This window comes from Bos taurus, chromosome 8 (assembly GCF_002263795.3).
Source record: "Bos taurus isolate L1 Dominette 01449 registration number 42190680 breed Hereford chromosome 8, ARS-UCD2.0, whole genome shotgun sequence".
NCBI classification, from domain to species: domain Eukaryota; kingdom Metazoa; phylum Chordata; class Mammalia; order Artiodactyla; family Bovidae; genus Bos; species Bos taurus.
In genome coordinates, this window is record NC_037335.1 from 29,505,754 (window position 1) to 29,525,535 (window position 19,782).

The following is a 19,782-nucleotide window of genomic DNA, read 5'->3' on the forward strand; positions in this document are numbered from 1 at the left end:
ATCTTTATTTTCTTGTATAATTAAAGATTTTTTCTCATTGTGAAAAGTTTTGGAGTGTAATACCACTATAATAACCTTCCTTTTAATATTATTCAGTGCTATTAATATGAAATTATTTACTCATTTTAAAAGAATGATCTTTATATTTTTTGCAGGGTAAGGTAATTGGCATATCTTCATATCTAACTCTACAAAATCTACAAATACCATTTTGTTTAAAGCTACACTGGCACAATAGTTCTATTTATGTAGGTGTGTGTATATTTTTAATGTTTCTGTTATACAATTTAAATTTAGATAATTAAAGTACATGTATAAATGTATATAATTTGAAGTTTTATTCATTGTAAAATACAAAAGTTACTAAATTCTGTATTTTCATATTAAGAATCTCAAGATCTATTGAAAAGAGCAATTGAACATCGCTAATCCAATGTAATTTTGAAGCTAGCCAGTTAGAGTTAATGAAAAAGTTTAATTGTAGAATAGTTTAAAAATGCTGCTTTGATTCTATCAAATATAGTATATGTAGTAATTAAAACAAATTAATTTCTGTTAATTAATATACCATTAATTTCTGTTAATAAATAATCTGATTTACAACACGTTTATCAATTGTTATGCAAAATAACTATTTAAAATTAGTATATTTTAGAAAGTCCTCTTGGCAGTATTATTTGATGAATGAAATGAGTTAATTGTTTTTCCATCTTATCTCTGAGAATTTAGGCTGATGCTGTTAATTAAAATATACTTTTAGCCTTTAAACATACTTGTCAAAAAACATTTTGAAGGGTAAATACTAATTTTATTCATTTGTTTATTTTCAAGTATTCTATGGCATTGCCATGTTTTGTCTGGTTGCTTTAGTGAGGGCCTCAATAACTGATCCAGGAAGACTCCCTGAGAACCCAAAGATCCCACATGGAGGTATGGTGCGCTTCAGATTCATCAGTTTTACTATGTCAGAATTATCCTCTTTATTAATGTATATTATTGCCTTTAGTACTTTAATTACATATGTCATCTAAGCACTTTCGTGTGTCTTCTCAAGTGTTTTCTTTCCAGATTTCTCAATTTAAAGCCACAAGTCCCAGCTTACTCCTCGTATCTGCCGTCTCTGGCCCTCCTTTTCAGTTTAGTTCTTTATTTGTCTCTCACTACTCCCACTCTAGATCTGTATCACCTCTGTGAGGGTGTAGATTTTTTGTTTTGTTTTCTTATTTTGTTCAGTACTATATCTTTAGGGCCTAAACAGTCTCTGTCACTTAGTAATAATTGCTGGGTAAATATTTGTTGAATGATATTATCTGAAAAATTACATCTTTATTTAGTAGAGGAGTTTTGATGGTGCCACTTACCTCATGATATTATAATATTGCTTACAATGTATTTACAAATATTTACAAAATAAATATCTGTTGTATTATAATGCTATTGCTTGTATTTCTCCAAGTTGGAACAATTCAGTGAAAAATTTGAAAGCCTTTTGTTCTAGTGTCAATAGAAGTAATTTTTGGTCACCTTATTGCATAGTAACCATTTAGATCACAGAAATAAATTAAAAATGTATTGCTTGCCAGATACAGTAAACCTCCCTTAGCCTCTTTCCTGAGTTTTGCTTTTGAACATTTGCTATGTAATTTTTGAGAACCCTGTACTTTCTTCTAGGAACAAATTTATATGTCTTTTTTATGCATTGTAGAACCAGAGAATTTTTATAGTAATTCAGTAGTTCCTGAACTTGCTGTACATTAGAATCACCTAGGGAGCTTTAAAAAACCTCAATGTCCAAATCACATCCCATATTAATTAAATCAGAATGTCTTGGGGTAAGAGCCAGGTATCCATGCTTTTGAAAGATCCCAGGTGAATCTAATGCATAGAAGGTTGGAAAGCAATGTAGTCATTCTTTGCAAAATTAGTTTAAGTGGCAAGTCATTTAGCCTCCTTAGAGTTCGTGATTGTTTTTTGAGATCCATGATTTTGGGGCTTAATAGACCTTGCACATTTAATGATTAAGGGGGAATGACACTAATATTTATGTAGCTGTAGACATTTCTGAAAATAATCTTGAGTATTTAGCTTTTATTAATTTGTAGAACAGTATCACTGTCACTTAACGGTTATTGTGTGTGTGTGTACGCCTGTGTTTGGGCAGGGAGGATGGCAGTCTGTAATTTGTATAGAATCTCTCTTCTCAACTAACCTAAAACAAAAGACTGTCTGAAATATTGATACATGTATTTTTCTACTTCAACTCTAAAACCTGATGTTCCCAGAAAATCAAGGAAGCAGGGTTTTCCTAACTCAGGACTCATTTCTGATGAAAACTTCAGTTTGCTGTGGTCAAATATTCAAATGCCTACATCTGTCAGATAGTACAAATCAGTGAAAGGGGCCAGGGAGGAACTATTTCACCTTGAAAATCTCCTATCTTATCTAAAGGAAGTGGCACTCATCAGCTACACTGAAATTGTCAGGCAGGACGGGTGTTTTTAGATCTTGGAATTTTTGAAGAGAAAACACAGAATCTCAATTTTTATGAGACATTTTATGATTTCAAAAAATATTAGCAACAAATTCAAAATTTTAAAAGCATTGTTTTTAATGAATACCAAACAGATTATACCTGAGGGCCAGATTGAATCCACCTGAAGCTGCTGTGTTACCTTTAATTTATAGGCTCCAGTGAGGAGGACACCATGGCATCTTGCCAACCTTTTGATTATCTGCATTATATCTGCTCTCATTGACATTTGGGCTGTTTTTCTTCAGTGGAGAAGTCCCCTTTGCCCAACCCCCCCCCCCAAAAAAAAAAAAAATCCACACATTTATTTATCACATTTTGATGTTTCTGAAGTCTTTTGGTATCTCCTGTCATATGATCCTCACGGTGGTTGTATGAGGTGGGTAGACTGGATAAATCAGGAGCATGGATTGTCCTTCCCAGGTCATACAGTAGGTTGTTAGAGTTGCTGTGAAGCCCAGATCCTTGTCTCCATCATCTTTTTTACCATGAATCCTCTTACAGATGAATTATCTTACCTCTTTATTCATCTTTACTTTGGTTTGAAGGAAATTAATTAAAACTATCCTGTGCTTTTTGCTCAGTTACTTGATGATTGTTAGATACAGTTTTAACTTAGTTAAAAAAATAAAAATTTAATAGTGAAAAATAATGACTAAGGTGTTGGGGTCTACAAAATAGTGACCTTTATTCAGCATTGTTTTAAGGGTGAGCAGTTTTCCTTAGAAAAGGAAACTTAAACCCTAATGCTTTTATTATTTTAGCTACTTTTAAAAATTTTTACATGCCTTTCTGAAATATTTTACATGCCTTTCTGTATGACCCACCAAGTATGAGGCAATTTGAATATAGGAGAATGCTTCCATGTGAAGATCCCCAAAATTCGATTTTATAAACTTTGGGATATGTAGATGGAATAGTCAAATGAAACTATTAAATGTCTATTTAAATTACATGTGTGTTTGAAATACAGAAATATTACTTTCTGTAATTTTTGAATTTTATGAAATGATTTTATTTAGTCTCTTAACTTTTAAAAAACAATTTTGAGTGTAATTCACACATCGTATAATTCACCTGTTTAAAGTGTACAATTTAGTGTCTTTTATATATACACAGATTTGTACAACCATTACCACAGTCAGTCTCAGAACATTGTCATCATTAAGCTCTTAACGTGCACGTTAGACTTCCGTTTCTGTCACCACTAGTGCCGCTTTGTTTTTATTTTTTATTGTTGTGTACACCCCCTGTTGTACCCCTGCATCCCTGTGGCTTATTTATTTTATAGCTGAAAATTTGTACTTCTTAGTCCCTTTCACTTATTTTGCCCCACTCCCACCCCTCTCCCTCTGGCAACCACTCGTTTGTTTTTTGTTTCTTGAGTCGGTTTCTGTTTTGTTTGTTCATTTATTTCTTGCATTGCCAACCAGTTCTGCCAGAAAACCTCTAAATAAATAAAGACACAATCCTTGTATTGATTTTTGTTAGTTTCAGGTTATATTTTTCTCCCCAAAACATTACTTTGTGATCTGAAATATAGTCATTGAAAAAAGTCCCCCTAATATGTGAGTCTTTCGAAAGACTCAAATGGAAGGTGATTTGTTCCTTTTTGAGGGATAAACCAAACCAAACTGTATCTGTCTTTATAGTCTTTCATGCAATTACAGCATTAATAAGTTTCCCTGTTAAACCATATGATACTGTTTGCTGCTGCTGCTGCTAAGTCACTTCAGTCGTGTCCGACTCTGTGCGACCCCATAGACGGCAGCCCACCAGGCTCCCCCATCCCTGGGATTCTCCAGGCAAGAACACTGGAGTGGGTTGCCATTTCCTTCTCCAATGCATGAAAGTGAAGTCGCTCAGTCGTGTCCTACTCTTAGCAACCCCATGGACTGCAGCCTTCCAGGCTCTTCCGTCCATGGGATTTTTTTCCAGCCAAGAGTACTGGAGTGGGGTGCCATTGCCTCCTCCGATGATACTATTTACCTTATATTAAAGAGGATCATTTATAGATTTTACCTTTTTTCTTTTGTTTTATTTTTTGATTTTTCTTTCCTTTAAAAAATGTATCTTAATTTTTAACTTTCTATATAGCTGCCATAAATTAGCAGGTGGATACTGTCTCCCATAGGCTTTTATTTTATTTTGTTAGATGGGTAGTGCAAAAGTCTTATAGGTAATCATCAGACACCAGAATGTATCAGTCACCAAGATCCTATTAGGACTTGAATAAATCCTGAAGAAGAAAAAAGGGAGAAGACTTAGAAATGGTTTCTGGATACATAGGGTAGGTTAAGATGGATGGCTTTTTTCTTGTTCTGCAAAGCAAAAAACATAGATGATACTTTAAATTTCCAAATTTTAAAAATAGTGATTTTTTTTCCTTTCTAAAAACATAAATGTGTGTGCTGTGTGTATAAAATGTGCATCTTCATTTTAGATTTTTGTATCTTAAATTGAGCATTAAGTGACTCAAACTCTTTGTTTGAACAAATTTATGGTCCAGACCATAGGTCAGCAAATTCTACTGTAGCGTTAGTGCAAGATAGATATTTTTAGCTTTATGAACCATATAATCTCTGTCACAACTCCTCCGCTCTGTCATGGTAGCCCCAAAGCCAACATACATAGTATGTAAAAGAATGGGCATGGCTGTGTTTAAATAAAGCTTTCTTTATGGACATGGAATTTAAATTCCAAGATTTTTACAAGCCACAAATTGTTATTGTTATTGTTATTGTCAATCATTTAAAATTGTTAAAAATACTCTTAGCTCACGCGTGCATGTTAAGTCGCTTCAGTTGTGTCCGACTCTTTGTAGACTGTAGCCCTCCAGGCTCCTCTGTCCATGGGATTCTCTAGGCTAGAATGCTGGAGTGGGTTGTCATGCCCTTCTCCAGGGAATCTTTCTGACCCAGTCATCTCTTACATCTCTTACATTAGGCAGGTGGGTTCTTTACTACTAACGCCACCTGGGAAGCTCATGGATCACCCCAGAACAGGTGATGGCCTGGGTTTACCTGTGGACTGTAGTTTGCCAACCATAGTTTACACCACAGAATGAATTACAGTCTTTCTCTGACTATAGCCAAATTCTCTCTTTTTTCCTGAGAGTACAGCATTTTAAGTATGAAATAAATGATTTATTCTTTGGAATATTATGCTGAAATTGCCAATAGTGAATACCTCATATTTATTTTTTTAAGGAGCTGGTTTGAGAACATAGTTTTCATGTTGTCTTTCAATGAAAATGGGCTTACCTTCACATATTTCTTGAAATATGTGAATTCAGAGTTTTAACTTTGGGATATTGGGGAACATCTAGTTACGTGGGGAAAAAAAGTGATATGTATGTGACATTGTATTATGCTACATATGAAATGAGTTTCTATTTCACCAACAGTTAAATAACAGTAGTTTAATTGTACCTAAATTAAGCTTCAATATTGTTGCTCTCTCATGTAGTATGTTTTCATTAAAATAAGAATTGTAAGTAAGAAATGGAAGAGAATTTTATTTTAAAATGAAATATTTTAAATGTAAAAAATATCTCAACTTTCATTGAGAGCAATTAATTTGTTATAGCTGTTATTCATGCTTTATTGATTTCTCCAGAGATGTTTGTAGCAGAATGTTTTTCCAACACTTTACTATAAAATTCCAGTATATTGATCTTACTTCTGGTCATTAAACTAGAAATAATGGAATTAAAGTAGGGTATCTTTTTAAAAAATTGAAAACTATATACTCTTCTCTTTTGTTACTTATGTTTAGAATCTTTCATTAAAAAAAAATTAAACTTGTCATGTTTTAGCAAGGATTTAGTGACTATCTAAGGTGTGCTCGGTCACACTTTGCATATACTAATATTCATTTGGAGTATTGAAATTAGGTTGATTTTACTATACCCATAATTTTAGTGAGGTTAGGGTATAGTTGTCCATAAGTGATACAAAGTTTAAGAATTGTTATAAAGGTAAAATTCCATGTCAAGAGATATTAAGATTATATATTCTGTATAACAGTTGTCTTGGTAGATGACAGTCCCGTAGAGTTTTTAATGGCTCTAGCTAGAGCAGTTCTTAATGGAAATAAATTACTTTTTCCTTTATTCCTGTAAACTTCATGTTTTTAGCACCAAGCCTAGTTGTGTGCTCATTCACAGCAGGCTAGAGGAAACTTACTTGGTGGTAGGATAGAGTTTTGTAAAGGACTCCTTTATTTCCATTAAAGAGTAATTTTCTTGTAATCTTCTTCACTTCTGAAACTATTTTAGTACCTCTTAAATGCTTCTGAACTGTTTTTCAATCCCTTTGTCATAAATATTCCCAAATAAATCCATTCAAAAAATGGTTTTGTGTGGGAAGTTTGGGGGGATGCTGTCTCTGTTTATGCAGTTGATTTTGACTTACTAATCTATGAAACCAGTACTCAGCATTATCTCTTCTTTAGAACCATTAGATAATAAATTTCTAGAAATTAACTTGTTTCAATAAAATTCTGTTTTAACGTAATAATTTGATTCTAAATAAGAGTTTTGTCATTAGATTTTACTTACAGCAATATACTTAAACCCAAATATGCTGTATTTTTATCCCTTAGTTTGACTGTTAACAGTCTTATTTTATAATGTTTAAAATTAGAAATGTACAAAATAAAACATGCAGAGAATAGAGAAGCAATGTTTACGGCAAACATTTACAATAGAGACTTAGGCACATGTCTTGAAGACTTCCTATAACTCTTCTAAACACTTGTTGCTAAATTTCAACATTACTCATGTTCCTTTACTAAATGAATTTTAATTTCCTTGTCTAGAAAGGGAGTTCTGGGAATTGTGTAACAAGTGTAATTTGATGAGACCGAAGCGTTCCCATCACTGCAGCCGCTGCGGCCACTGTGTTAGGAGAATGGATCATCACTGCCCATGGTAAGAAATGAATAATTCACTTTTGAAAAAAAAAATGTAGTAAAAAATAGATCTTGGTACTTAGCAGATTTAAACAAAGGTTATATCAGAGTTATACAGTTTAAGAAAGCCTTTTTATAAGGAGACCTTTAATTGATCATATGGTTCTATCAACTCCCAGGGTCATTTTTTCAGAGATTTTTCTAACAAGGAGATATTTGAGCAGAAAACTGAAAATTAACATGCACCCAAATATACAAAAGAACTAAAGTGGTCTTATTAAATGAGGCAGTGTAGGTAAAGCATTTAGTATAGTATAAGACATATAGATAGTACTTAAATTTAAATATAGTAGCTGTTATTGTTTCTAATTGTAATGTAAACCATATACATCTCATTGTTTGTATTTCCCTTCCAATTTAATTAAAGAGTAACATTTCATATACCTTATACCTCATTTCACTTCCTTTCAGCCTTTTTTTCAGTGTTCTGTGTTAGATATAGGGATTAATATTACATGCTAGCTAGAAGCAAAAATGGCAACCCATTCCAGTACTTCTTGCCTGGAAAATCCCATGGATGGAGGAGCCTGATGGGCCACAGTCCATGGGGTCGCTAGGAGTCGGACACGACTGAGTGACTTCACTTTCACTTTTCATTTTCATGCATTGGAGAAGGAAATGGCAACCCACTCCAGTGCTCTTGCCTGGAGAATCCCAGGGACAGAGGAGCCTGGTAGGCTGCCATCTGTGGGGTCACACAAGAGTCGGACACGACTGAAGCGACTTAGCAGCAGCAGCAGCAGAAGCAAAAAAAAAAGTGGGAGTTGATTCTGCTGACTGCCAACATTTTTGGTCAGTAGGGGGCTCTCTTGTAATATTTAAAGAAAATGTTCAGTTGAGAAACAATATTTGAAAACATGCTGTGAGAGTTCTGCATTGTATCTCATTTCAAAGCTGTCACAAAAATCTGTGAAAAGATATTGTATTTAATTCTGTTTTTCTAGCATGGGATCTCTGCATAAATATTTAAACTGGTATGGTGTAGCACTTTATAAATATATCTATATACATGTATATTTATGTTTATACACACATGTACAAAGTTAGCTGCATAATAATCTTCTTAAATTTATAACTGCATTTATCTGAGGTTGTCTCAAGGGTAAATTTTAGTTTTGTCTAGTAATGCTAATCATTTAGAGCTTCCTTTATTTTTGATAGCACAAGTTATCAGCAAGCTTTTAGTGGGAAGATGGTTTTCACTATAAAATGATTATTTGACTAGAAGATAATTTCTTGAAATTCAGAAAAAATAAGAGCACTGTGTTACTATGTAAAAAGGTTTAAAATTCCATCACAAGATAGTTTAGTATATAACATACAGTTGGTGTTTTAAAAATGTGCCTGGAATTTATTCAGATTAATTCTCAAATGATTTTATAAACTTCAATGATCTGTTTACAGTTACAATAGCAATAGGGTTTGCTTTTAAAAGCTGTGTGAAGTATTCAGGTAAGTGATAATCACTCACACTGAAAAACTCAATGTTATATAATTTTGGGGGTTATATATATAATATATATATATAATTTGTAGCTCTAAGAATTTATACATACTTTTGAATATATGTTTATTTTCAGCCACCAAGGGTTAGACTGTAAAAGTGAGAAAAGTTATGAATGCTTAGCAGTGTGTCAGAATGGCAGGCTTAAGTTACTTTGCTTCGTATCATTCAACTTGATCTCCATAGCTTGAATGCTGCAGTGAAAGAGCAGCGTACAGAAGAGGGTTCTTGTTCTCTTGACCACGGTCTCTCCTAACTGTACATCCTCTGGCAATTGTCCTAACTCCTCTCTTCCTCTTTTGTATCAGTGAAGCAAGGAGATTGCCATCTGTTCTTCCTGCCTCGCTGGCTTGTTGTTGAGTTGAATGGGGAATCATATACGGGACTTCTTTGACAAGTAGAATGTGCTTTACAAATGTGAGATGGCGTGTTTATGTCATGTCTTTTCTTATATACTCTTTGCTTTTAGGTTTGAGTGGATTTGGCTTATCTCTATGAACTTAAGCACTTAAGAAGTTGTTTGTGCTTATTTCTAGTTTTACCATCCTAAACTTAACATCTTATTAAAGTTTGAAATATTTTTTCTTTTTTCTTTTTTTTTTCTTCAGGATTAACAATTGTGTTGGTGAAGATAACCATTGGCTTTTTCTGCAATTGTGTTTCTACACTGAACTTCTTACTTGCTACGCACTGATGTTTTCTTTCTGCCACTATTATTACTTTCTTCCGCTAAAAAAGCGTAATTTGGTAAGAAATGTTTATATCCATTAATGTTAGAACAGCTGTAGTATATAGTTATTAACATGCGGTGCTTTTAAAAGTGTAGAAAATCGAAAACAAGAGTAATGAACATAAACCCTCAAATTGGTGCGTTTTAAAATGTATTGGAATTGAGAAAATGGACCTATTCTGATATTGCCTTTTAACCAAATCTATTTATGATTACTTGCTAGTGTCAAGTTCTTTAAAAAGTGACATATTAGATCTCTCAATGTATACATATTTTCATTTTAAATCTACAGTAATGAAAAGCAAAGTGAAAGAGGTTAGCTTCTTATTTCTTTTCAGGAGTAAAAATAGACTTGTTTAATTCTTAAAAGTTCTCAAAGGAACATTTTAAGAAAAGGATTCGTTCCCCCACACCCCAACTCCAACGTTTAACATTGGTGATAAGATGAATTTGCAGATGCTTTAAAAAGTTGTTGTTATATATCCATTTGAGGCAATGCTTTTCCCACTTTGTAGAGGAACTACAATATATGTTAGTAAGATTTGCCCAGAACGGTGGTGTTAAAGGTAGTAGTAGTAATAGCATCAACCAGGAGTTTTAAGTCTTGACTGTATTGTCAGCACTGTGCTATGGACATGTGATTATAATTCTCCCTTAAATGCTCACCACAATCACATGAGCTGGGTATGATTTTTCCTCCACTTTTTATAGATGAGGAAATAGACTAACAGTGGTTAAATAAGGTAGTTACCGAAGGCACAAAGCTAGGAAGTGATTATTCACCTGGTTTTAGTTGTAGACTGGGATTTGAATCTGGGTTTGTATTTTCTGAATTGTGTCTTTTGTGCTTTGTTTGTAGAACTTGTATTTCAGCCTGATCCTGTGTGCCATTTTGACTTAGATTGTGTTTTTAGAATGCACTGTGTATGGGTGTGTGTGTGTGTGTGTGAGAGAGAGAGAGTATGTGTGCTTACAGGAAGCAAGATAGGGAAGGAGACAGGGAAGAGGAATAGAATTTCTGATGAAGAAGGGTGTTTTTTTATTTCCTATTTAAGTCATTTTATACTCTTTAAGTCTTTTCCATTAAAAATAACAAGCTTAGTGATGGCACATACAACTAAATTTTGTAATAATGAAACAGTCGAGAGAAGGTCTTTGAGTTCTGTGTATTTAGAGATCTTTTTTGTACGCATGATCATTTTGTGTAATTAAAAGGATATTTACTGTTGTTGCTTGGTTGCATATATTAGTGGGCCTTGTCAAGGTAATTCTACGTATTAAATGCAGAATGAGCAATTAAAATTAGATGCAAATAACTCAAAAAAGTTTAAGGGGGAGAACTGTAAATATAGGTGTTTGGCATTTATCACACTGAGAATTTAGTGCATACTAATACTATAGTCTTAGAAATGTTTTATCTTACAGATGAATTTCTTTTTTATGCTCTCTTATATTTTAATTTTACTTTCTGATAAAACCAGGTACAAAAAAATGGTCACTCAAAGCATCCAGATCAGAAGCCCTAAAACAACAGCAGTTAATATTTAAAGAGTCATTTAGGGTCAGCAAAGTGCTTTCTGCACGTGTCATTTCTTATAATTCCTACACCATGTGAGGTGGCCTAGATGTGAGTGTGACTTTAAAGCCAGACTCCTTGGGTTTGAATCTCAATAATAGATTAATTTCTGATGTATTTGGTATTGTAGTTAGAACATGTAAAAGGTTATATGTATTTTCCAAGTAACCTGTTTCAAATATTCAATAGATTGAGCCTAATAAGCGCTTTAAAATAAAAATGTAGCTGTAAGATTAAGATCAGAATGTTTTAAGAATGGAGAGAGAGGTAGAATCTAGTGGTATTAATGAAAGGCTAGTAGAGTTTCTCGAGGAGGGAATGCACCGTGGCACTGTGGGGGGATTGGCACAGTATGGGTGCTGGGATAAATTTGACCCGCTACCTGTTTTTATTAATAAAGTTTTGTTTGAAACATAGCTACTCTCATTTGTTTATGTTTTGTTTTCAATTGCCTTTGTAATCAACAGCAGAGCTAAGTAGCTGTGACAGAGGCATATGTCCTGATAAGCCTAAAAGATTAGGTATCGGGCTTTTTATCTTGCATTTACCAGCTTCTGGTAGTGGAAAGATCTTGATTTTATAAATAGACACACCTAGAATTAAGCCTGGCTTTTCTTACTGTGAGTATAAGCTTTGACACATTCTTTAACCTTTCTGAATTATAATATCCACTTGAAAAATGTGAATAGCAATGAGATTTAATGAGATAACACATGTAAAAGTTCTTGGGAGATAAGAGATTTTCAATTTATGTTACATTTGATTTTGGTGAAAGCTCTCAGAAGAAGGGAACAGATTTTCTTTGCCCTTTTAATTTTTATGAACATTTAACAGACTGTTTAACAATATTACTAGGAGATCAATGACAGAATGAAAAAGTTCCAACACTCAAATAAGAATATAATGGTAATATTTAAGTGAAGGATTAAGACATTACAAATTACAAACTGATTTGTCTCTCCAAACGAAAGATAGAAACTCTGGAAAAATTACTATCACTTAGAGGAAAGAGCCCTTTTTTTTTAAAATGGAAAAACTGATTACAGATGATACGATATACTTAGAAACATATACATAGACATGTATTTACATGCATACTGACGAAAGACTAGCAGTGTAGTAAAGGTTTATTAAGAAATGTGAAGTCCAGGATGAAAATATAAAAAGGCAGTACAAGTTGGGTTTTAAAAATTCAAACCTGAGTTTCTTTAGAGCAATCACTTGTAGAAACAATACAGATAATTTAAAAATTCTTAAAAATCAAAATTTTTGTTAGTAGGATTACCAGATGAAAATCAAATAATTAGCTCTATCATATTGGTTGTAATAAAGCTACTTTGGTAATAGCTGTAAATTACAGATAGTTTTAGGGACCTGACAGAGTTTTAGCTAGTAGCGCTGAGCAGGAATTGTTCAAGGTTTATAGTATCCTTGTTGTATTAAGTAGGATGTTTTTATAATTACCTTCATGTTAGATATAATGAAATTGAAACCCAAAGGGTTTATGTTATGATATTTCTGAGAGCACTTGGCATCCTATTGAAGAATCCTTTGTGTTTTAACGCTGTTTATGGTGTATTTTCTGAATGAAGTGATTCATAATATTTTTAAGTTAGGTAATGGAGAGGAGAATTTTACCATAATGTTATCCAGTATAAGAAAAGACTATTTTGTTTGACTACTTCTGTTTTTATATAGTATGTTTATTATTGGTGTCTTTAACCTACTTAAACTTACTAGTGTGTTAGTTGCTCAGTCGTCTCCGACTCTTTGCGACCCCATGGACTGTAGCCCACCATGCTCCTCTGTCCATGGGATTTCCTAGGCAAGGATACTGGAGTGAGTTGCCATTTCTTTCTCCAGGGTATCTTCCTGACCCAGGGATTGAACTTTCCCTTCAGATCCTTGGAATATATAGCCCTAAATATTCCAAGGATCTGAAGGCAAATGAATATTCAATAGTACTTAGCATTCATTGAAATGAATTCTAATCATTTCATTGATTAAGATGTTGATAATTTAAAGCTATGTTTCCAGGTACATAGGGCTTCCCAGGTGGCGCTAGTGGTAAAGAACCCACCTGCCAATGCAGGAGACCTAAAAGACTCAGGTTCAATCCCTGGGTCGGGAAGATCCCCTGGAGAAGGGTGTGGCGACCCACTCCAGTATTCTTGCCTGGAGAATCCCATGGACGGAGGAGCCTGGTGGGCTACAGTCCTTTGGGTTGCAAAGAGACACGACTGAAGTGACACACCAGGTATATACAATCTTAGAATTCTAATACTGTTCTAATGAGTTTACTCTGGTATCATTATAAATTATACCTTTTTATCTGCAGTAATTATTCTTGCTTTGTCGTGTTTTCTGTTATTAGTTTGGCTGTATTATTCTTTTGGTTAGTATTTTCAACTCTTTACTTACAACCTTTATCAGTTGTCTTTGTGTCTTGTAGACACCAAATATTTCTCTTGTTTTTGAAGTCTAGTTTGATAATCTTTGTCTTCTAATTGAAATGGTCTATTTCATTTATTTAGACTGATATTAATCCTGTCATTCTACTGTTTATTTTTTACTTTACCCCTCTGTTCTTTGTTTCCATTTTTCTCCTTTTCTTATCTGCTTTGAAATTTTCAAGTAAAAGAAATTTCCAACATATCCCTTCTGAGGCTTTTACTCTTTTAAAAATGGTTTTCCCAGAGATTAAAACATTCTTCCTTGGTTTTCTGAGGTTTAATATAAATTGGTACTTTAAACATTACCAAGATAATAAATGGAGTAGCTTTAGAACCCCTCCTATCATCATCATTTTTGGTATTGTGGGGCATAAAATAGATGTAGAAATAAAACTCATAATGATAAGATTTAATTTTCATTTATAAATTATGTGTTATAATACATATATTATATAAAGTCAGTATTTGTTTAGAATTACTGACATATTGATGCTTTGTTGATCCTTCATGACTTCATAAGTTTTCTAAGCTTCTTTCTGAGAATATTTTTTCCTGCCTTTTGGTGGAAATGTACTGAAACAAATTTTGCCAGTTTCTGGTTCACCTGAAAATGTCTTTATTTCTCTTTCATTTTTGAATGATTTATTTGCTTGGCATAGAATTATAGGTTAGAGTTGTTTTCAGGTTTTAAAAGATACTATTTCCTTGTCTCCTGGTTTCCATCATTTCTGCTGTAAAGTCAGTTGTTTTATAGTTCATTCATTGAAGTAATGTGTCTTTCTCTCTAACTGCTTTTATGATTTAGTTATTTATATTATTTTGGCTTTGTTGAGGCATAATTAATGTATAAATTTATAAGATACTTAAATTGTGCATTATGATAATTTGATGTTTGTATACACTTTGAAGGGCTTCCCTGGTGGCTCAGCCGGTAAAGAATCTGCCTGCAATGCGGGAGACCTGGGTTTGATCCCTGGGTCAGGAAGATCCCCTGGAGGAGGGCATGGCAACCCACTCCAGTTCTCTTGCCTGGAGAATCCCATGGACAGAGGAGCCTGCCAGGCTACAGTCCATGGGGTCGCCAAGAGTTGGCCACGACTGAAGCAGCTTAGCACAGCACATATACTTTAAAAGGATTCCCACATCTAGTTAATACATCTGTCGCCTTACATATTAATCTTTTTTATGAGAACATATAAGTCTTCGCTCTCAGTGAATTTCAGTTGTGCAGTATGGTAATAAAACAGTAGTTACCATGTTTTATATTAGGTCCTTAGACCTTATTCATCTTACACCTAAAATTTGGACCCTTTTACCTATCTCTCCCTTTTACCCCAACTCCAGTCCCTGGGAACTTTTCTACTTTCAGTTTCTAGAGTTAACTTAAAAAAAAAAATCCACAGGTAAGTGATACCGTTTGGCTTATTTCACTTAGTGTAATGCCACCAAGGTATATCCATGTTATCAGAAATAGCAGGATCTCCTCCTTTCTCATGGCTGAATAGTATTCCATCGTGTGTGTGTGTGTGTGTGTGTGTGTGTGTCTGTGTGAAACATCTTTTTTATTCATTCGTCCATTAATGGATGCCTCAGTTGCTTCCATATCTTGGCTATTATGAATAATGCTGCAGTGAACATGGAGGTGCAGATATCTCTTTGATATTCTGTTTTTATTTCCTTTGCATATATACCCAGAAGTAAAGTTGCTGGGTCATATGATAGTTCCCTTTTTAATTTTTTGAGAGGTCTGCTTACTGCTTTCCATAGTGGCTAGAGCAGTTTACTTTCCCACCAACAGTGCAAAAGGGTTTCCCTTTCTCCACATCCTTGTTAACACTTACCTTTTACTTTTTGATGATAGCCATTCTAATCTAACAGGTGTGAGGTGATATCTCAGGGTTTTGATTTGGATTTCCCAGATGATTAGTGATATTGAGTACCTCTTCATTTCCCTGTTGGCTATCAGTATATCTTTGGAAAAGTGTCTATTCAAGTACTCTGCCATTTTTTTTAATCTTTTTTTTTTTCTGTTGAGTTATATGAGTTCTTTATGTATTTTGAATATTAACCCCATATTAGAGAGATGATTTGCAAATATTTTTACACATCACATAGGTTGCCTTTTCATTTTGTTGGTAGCTTCCTATGCTGTGCAAACGGTTTTTAGTTTGATGTAGCCACACTAGTTCATTTTGCTTTGGTAACTTTGTTTTTGGTGTCAAATCCAAAAAATCATTGCCAAGACCAGTGTAATGGAGCTTACCCAAAACCCTTTCTTCCATGAATTTTATGGTTTCAGGTTTTACATTCAAGACTTTGATACATTTTGAGTTGATTTTTGTGTGTAGTATAAAGTCTGGGTCCAGTTTCATTCTTTTACATGTTACTGTCCAGTTTCCCGAGGACCATTTATTGAAGGGACTGTCCTTTCCCTGTTGACTCTTCCTGGCTTCTTCATCATAAGTTAATTGACCATGTAAGAATGTTTTTTGTCTTCTTTTTCTGAGCTGCCTGTTCAGTTCTATTGATCTCAGTGTCTTTTTATGTCAGTATCATACCATTTTGATTGTCATAGCTTTGTAATGTATTTTCAAATCAGGAAATGAGATGCCTCCAGCTTGGATTTTCTTAAGATGACTTTGGTCATTTGAGACATTTTGTGGTTCTATACACAGAATTATTTGTTCTATTTCTGTGAAAAAAATGAAATCAAAATTGTGATAGGGATTGCATTGACTCTGTAGACTGCTTGAGTATTATGGCCATTTTAAGAGTATTTAATTTTTCCAATCTGTGAGCCTTGAAGAGCTTTCCATGTATTAGTTGTCTTCAATTTCTTTCATAAGTTTCATCAACAAACAGATCTTTCACCTTGTTGTTTAAATTTATTCCTAAGTATTTTATTCTTTTTGATATGGTTATCATAGGATTATTTTCTTAACTTTCTGATAGTTTATTATTAGTTGATGGAAATGTGAATGATATTTGTATATTAATTTTGTATTCTGCAACTTTATGGATTTATTTAATAGTTCTAACACTTTTTTGGTGGTCTCTAGGTTTTCTATATGTAATACTATGTTCAGTTCAGTCCAGTTGCTCAGTCATGTCCGACTCTCTGCGACCCATGAATTGCAGCACGCCAGGCCTCCCTGTCCATCACCAACTCCTGGAGTTCACTCAGACTCATGTCCATCGAGTCAGTGATGCCATCCAGCCATCTCATCCTCTGTCGTCCCCTTCTCCTCCTGCCCCCAATCCCTCCCAGCATCAGAGTCTTTCCCAATGAGTCAACACTTTGCATGAGGTGGCCGAAGTACTGGAGTTTCAGCTTTAGCATCATTCCTTCCAAAGAAATCCCAGGGCTGATCTCCTTCAGAATGGACTGATTCATTTTGATATTTGGCAAAACTAATACAATTATGTAAAGTTTAAAAATAAATAAAAAAAAAAAAGAATGGACTGGTTGGATTTCCTTGCAGTCCAAGGGACTCTCAAGAGTCTTCTCCAACACCACAGTTCAAAAGCGTCAATTCTAAGGCACTCAGCCTTCTTCACAGTCCAACTCTCACATCCATACATGACCACAGGAAAAACAATAGCCTTGACTAGACGGACCTTTGTTGGCGGAGTAATGTCTCTGCTTTGAATATGCCATCTAGGTTGGTCATAACTTTCCTTCCAAGGAGGAAGCGTCTTTTAATTTCATGGCTGCAGTCACCGTCTGCAGTGATTTTGGAGCCCCAAAAAATAAAGTCTGACACTGTTTCCCCATCTATTTCCCATGAAGTGGTGGGACCGGATGCCATGATCTTCGTTTTCTGAATGTTGAGCTTTAAGCCAACTTTTTCACTCTCCTCTTTCACTTTCATCAAGAGGCTTTTGAGTTCCTCTTCACTTTCTGCCATAAGGGTGGTGTCATCTGCATATCTGAGGTTATTGATATTTCTCCCGGCAATCTTGATTCCAGCTTGTGTTTCTTCCAGTCCAGCGTTTCTCATGATGTACTCTGCATATAAGTTAAATGAACAGGGTGACAATATACAGCCTTGACGAACTCCTTTTCCTATTTGGAACCAGTCTGTTGTTCCATGTCCAGTTCTAACTGTTGCTTCCTGACCTGCATACAGATTTCTCAAGAGGCAGATCAGGTGGTCTGGTATTCCCATCTATTGAAGAATTTTCCACAGTTTATTGTGATCCACACAGTCAAAGGCTTTGGCATAGTCAATAAAGCAGAAATAGATGTTTTTCTGGACCTCTCTTGCTTTTTCGATGATCCAGCGGGTGTTGGCCATTTGATCTCTGGTTCCTCTGCTTTTTCTAAAACCAGCTTGAACACCAGGAAGTTCACGGTTCACGTATTGCTGAAGCCTGGCTTGGAGAATTTTGAGTATTACTTTACTAGCGTGTGAGATGAGTGCAATTGTGCGGGAGTTTGAGCATTCTTTGGCATTGCCTTTCTTTGGGATTGGAATGAAAACTGACCTTTTCCAGTCCTGTGGCCACTGCTGAGTTTTCCAAATTTGCTGGCATATTGAGTGCAGCACTTTCACAGCATCATCTTTCAGGATTTGGAATAGCTCAACTGGAATTCCATCACCTCCACTTGCTTTGTTCGTAGTGATACTTTCTAAGGCCCACTTGACTTCACATTCCAGGATGTCTGGCTCTAGGTCAGTGATCACACCATCGTGATTATCTGGGTCGTGATGATCTTTTTTGTACAGTTCTTCTGTGTATTCTTGCCACCTCTTCTTAATATCTTCTACTTCTATTAGGTCCATACCATTTCTGTCTTTTATCGAGCCCATCTTTGCATGAAATGTTCCCTTGGTATCTCTGATTTTCTTGAAGAGATCTCTAGTGTTTCCCATTCTGTTGTTTTCCTCTATTTCTTTGCATTGAACGCTGAAGAAGGCTTTCTTATCTCTTCTTGCTATTCTTTGGAACTCTGCATTCAGATGCTTATATCTTTCCTTTTCTCCTTTGCTTTTCGCTTCTCTTCTTTTCACAGCTATTTGGATGGCCTCCCCAGACAGCCATTTTGCTTTTTTGCATTTCTTTTCCATGGGGATGGTCTTGATCCCTGTCTCCTGTACAATGTCACAAACCTCATTCCATAGTTCATCAGGCACTCTATCTATCAGATCTAGGCCCTTAAATCTATTTCTCACTTCCACTGTATAATCATAAGGGATTTGATTTAGGACATACCTGAGGGTCTAGTGGTTTTCCCTACTTTCTTCAATTTAAGTCTGAATTTGGTAATAAGGAGTTTATGATCTGAGCCACAGTCAGCTCCCGGTCTTACTACTATGTAATCTGCCAATAATTTTACTTATAATTACAAAAATTTATAATAATTTACAGTTTTACTTCTTCCTTTCTAATTGAATATCTTATTTATTTTGCTTGCCTAATTATTTTGATATCCAGTGTTGAATATTCATGATGAGAATGGTTGTTCTTATCTCATTCTTGCTCTTAGAGGAAAATCTTTCAGCTTTTTATTGAGTGTGATGTTTCTGTGGGCTTGTCATATATGGCCTTTATTATACTGAAATACGTTCCCCCCTATACCTGGCTTGTTGAGTTTTTATTGTGAATGGATATTGAATTTTGTCAAGTGCTTTTCTGTGTCCTTGGAGAAGATCAACCATTCCCATAGAAAAGACATGCAAAAAAGCAAAATGGCTGTCTGGGGAGGCCTTACAAATAGCTGTGAAAAGAAGAGAAGCAAAAAGCAAAGGAGAAAAGGAAAGATATAAGCATCTGAATGCAGAGTTCCAAAGAATAGCAAGAAGAGATAAGAAAGCCTTCTTCAGCGATCAATGCAAAGACATAGAGGAAAACAACAGAATGGGAAACACTAGGGATCTCTTCAAGAAAATCAGAGATACCAAAGGAACATTTCATGCAAAGATGAGCTCGATAAAGGACAGAAATGGTATGGACCTAACAGAAGCAGAAGATATTAAGAAGAGGTGGCAAGAATACACAGAAGAACTGTAC

At 34.7% G+C, this 19,782-nt stretch overlaps 1 protein-coding gene across 7 annotated transcripts in view; it reads left to right on the forward strand.

The window, feature by feature from the left end:
• ZDHHC21 (zinc finger DHHC-type palmitoyltransferase 21) overlaps positions 1-19,782 on the forward strand; it is a 75,064-nt gene that overhangs the window by 15,217 nt on the left and 40,065 nt on the right. For 6 of the 7 annotated variants that reach the window (XM_005209927.5, XM_024995846.2, XM_024995847.2 and 3 more), the window contains 3 exons: positions 832-930; positions 7,352-7,463; positions 9,617-9,755. In XM_005209927.5, the coding sequence (XP_005209984.1) occupies positions 832-930; positions 7,352-7,463; positions 9,617-9,755 (350 nt within the window). Of the gene's footprint in view, positions 1-51; positions 253-831; positions 931-7,351; positions 7,464-9,616; positions 9,756-19,782 lie in introns of those variants that run through there. The other variant, XM_059889172.1, reaches the window with a different exon arrangement.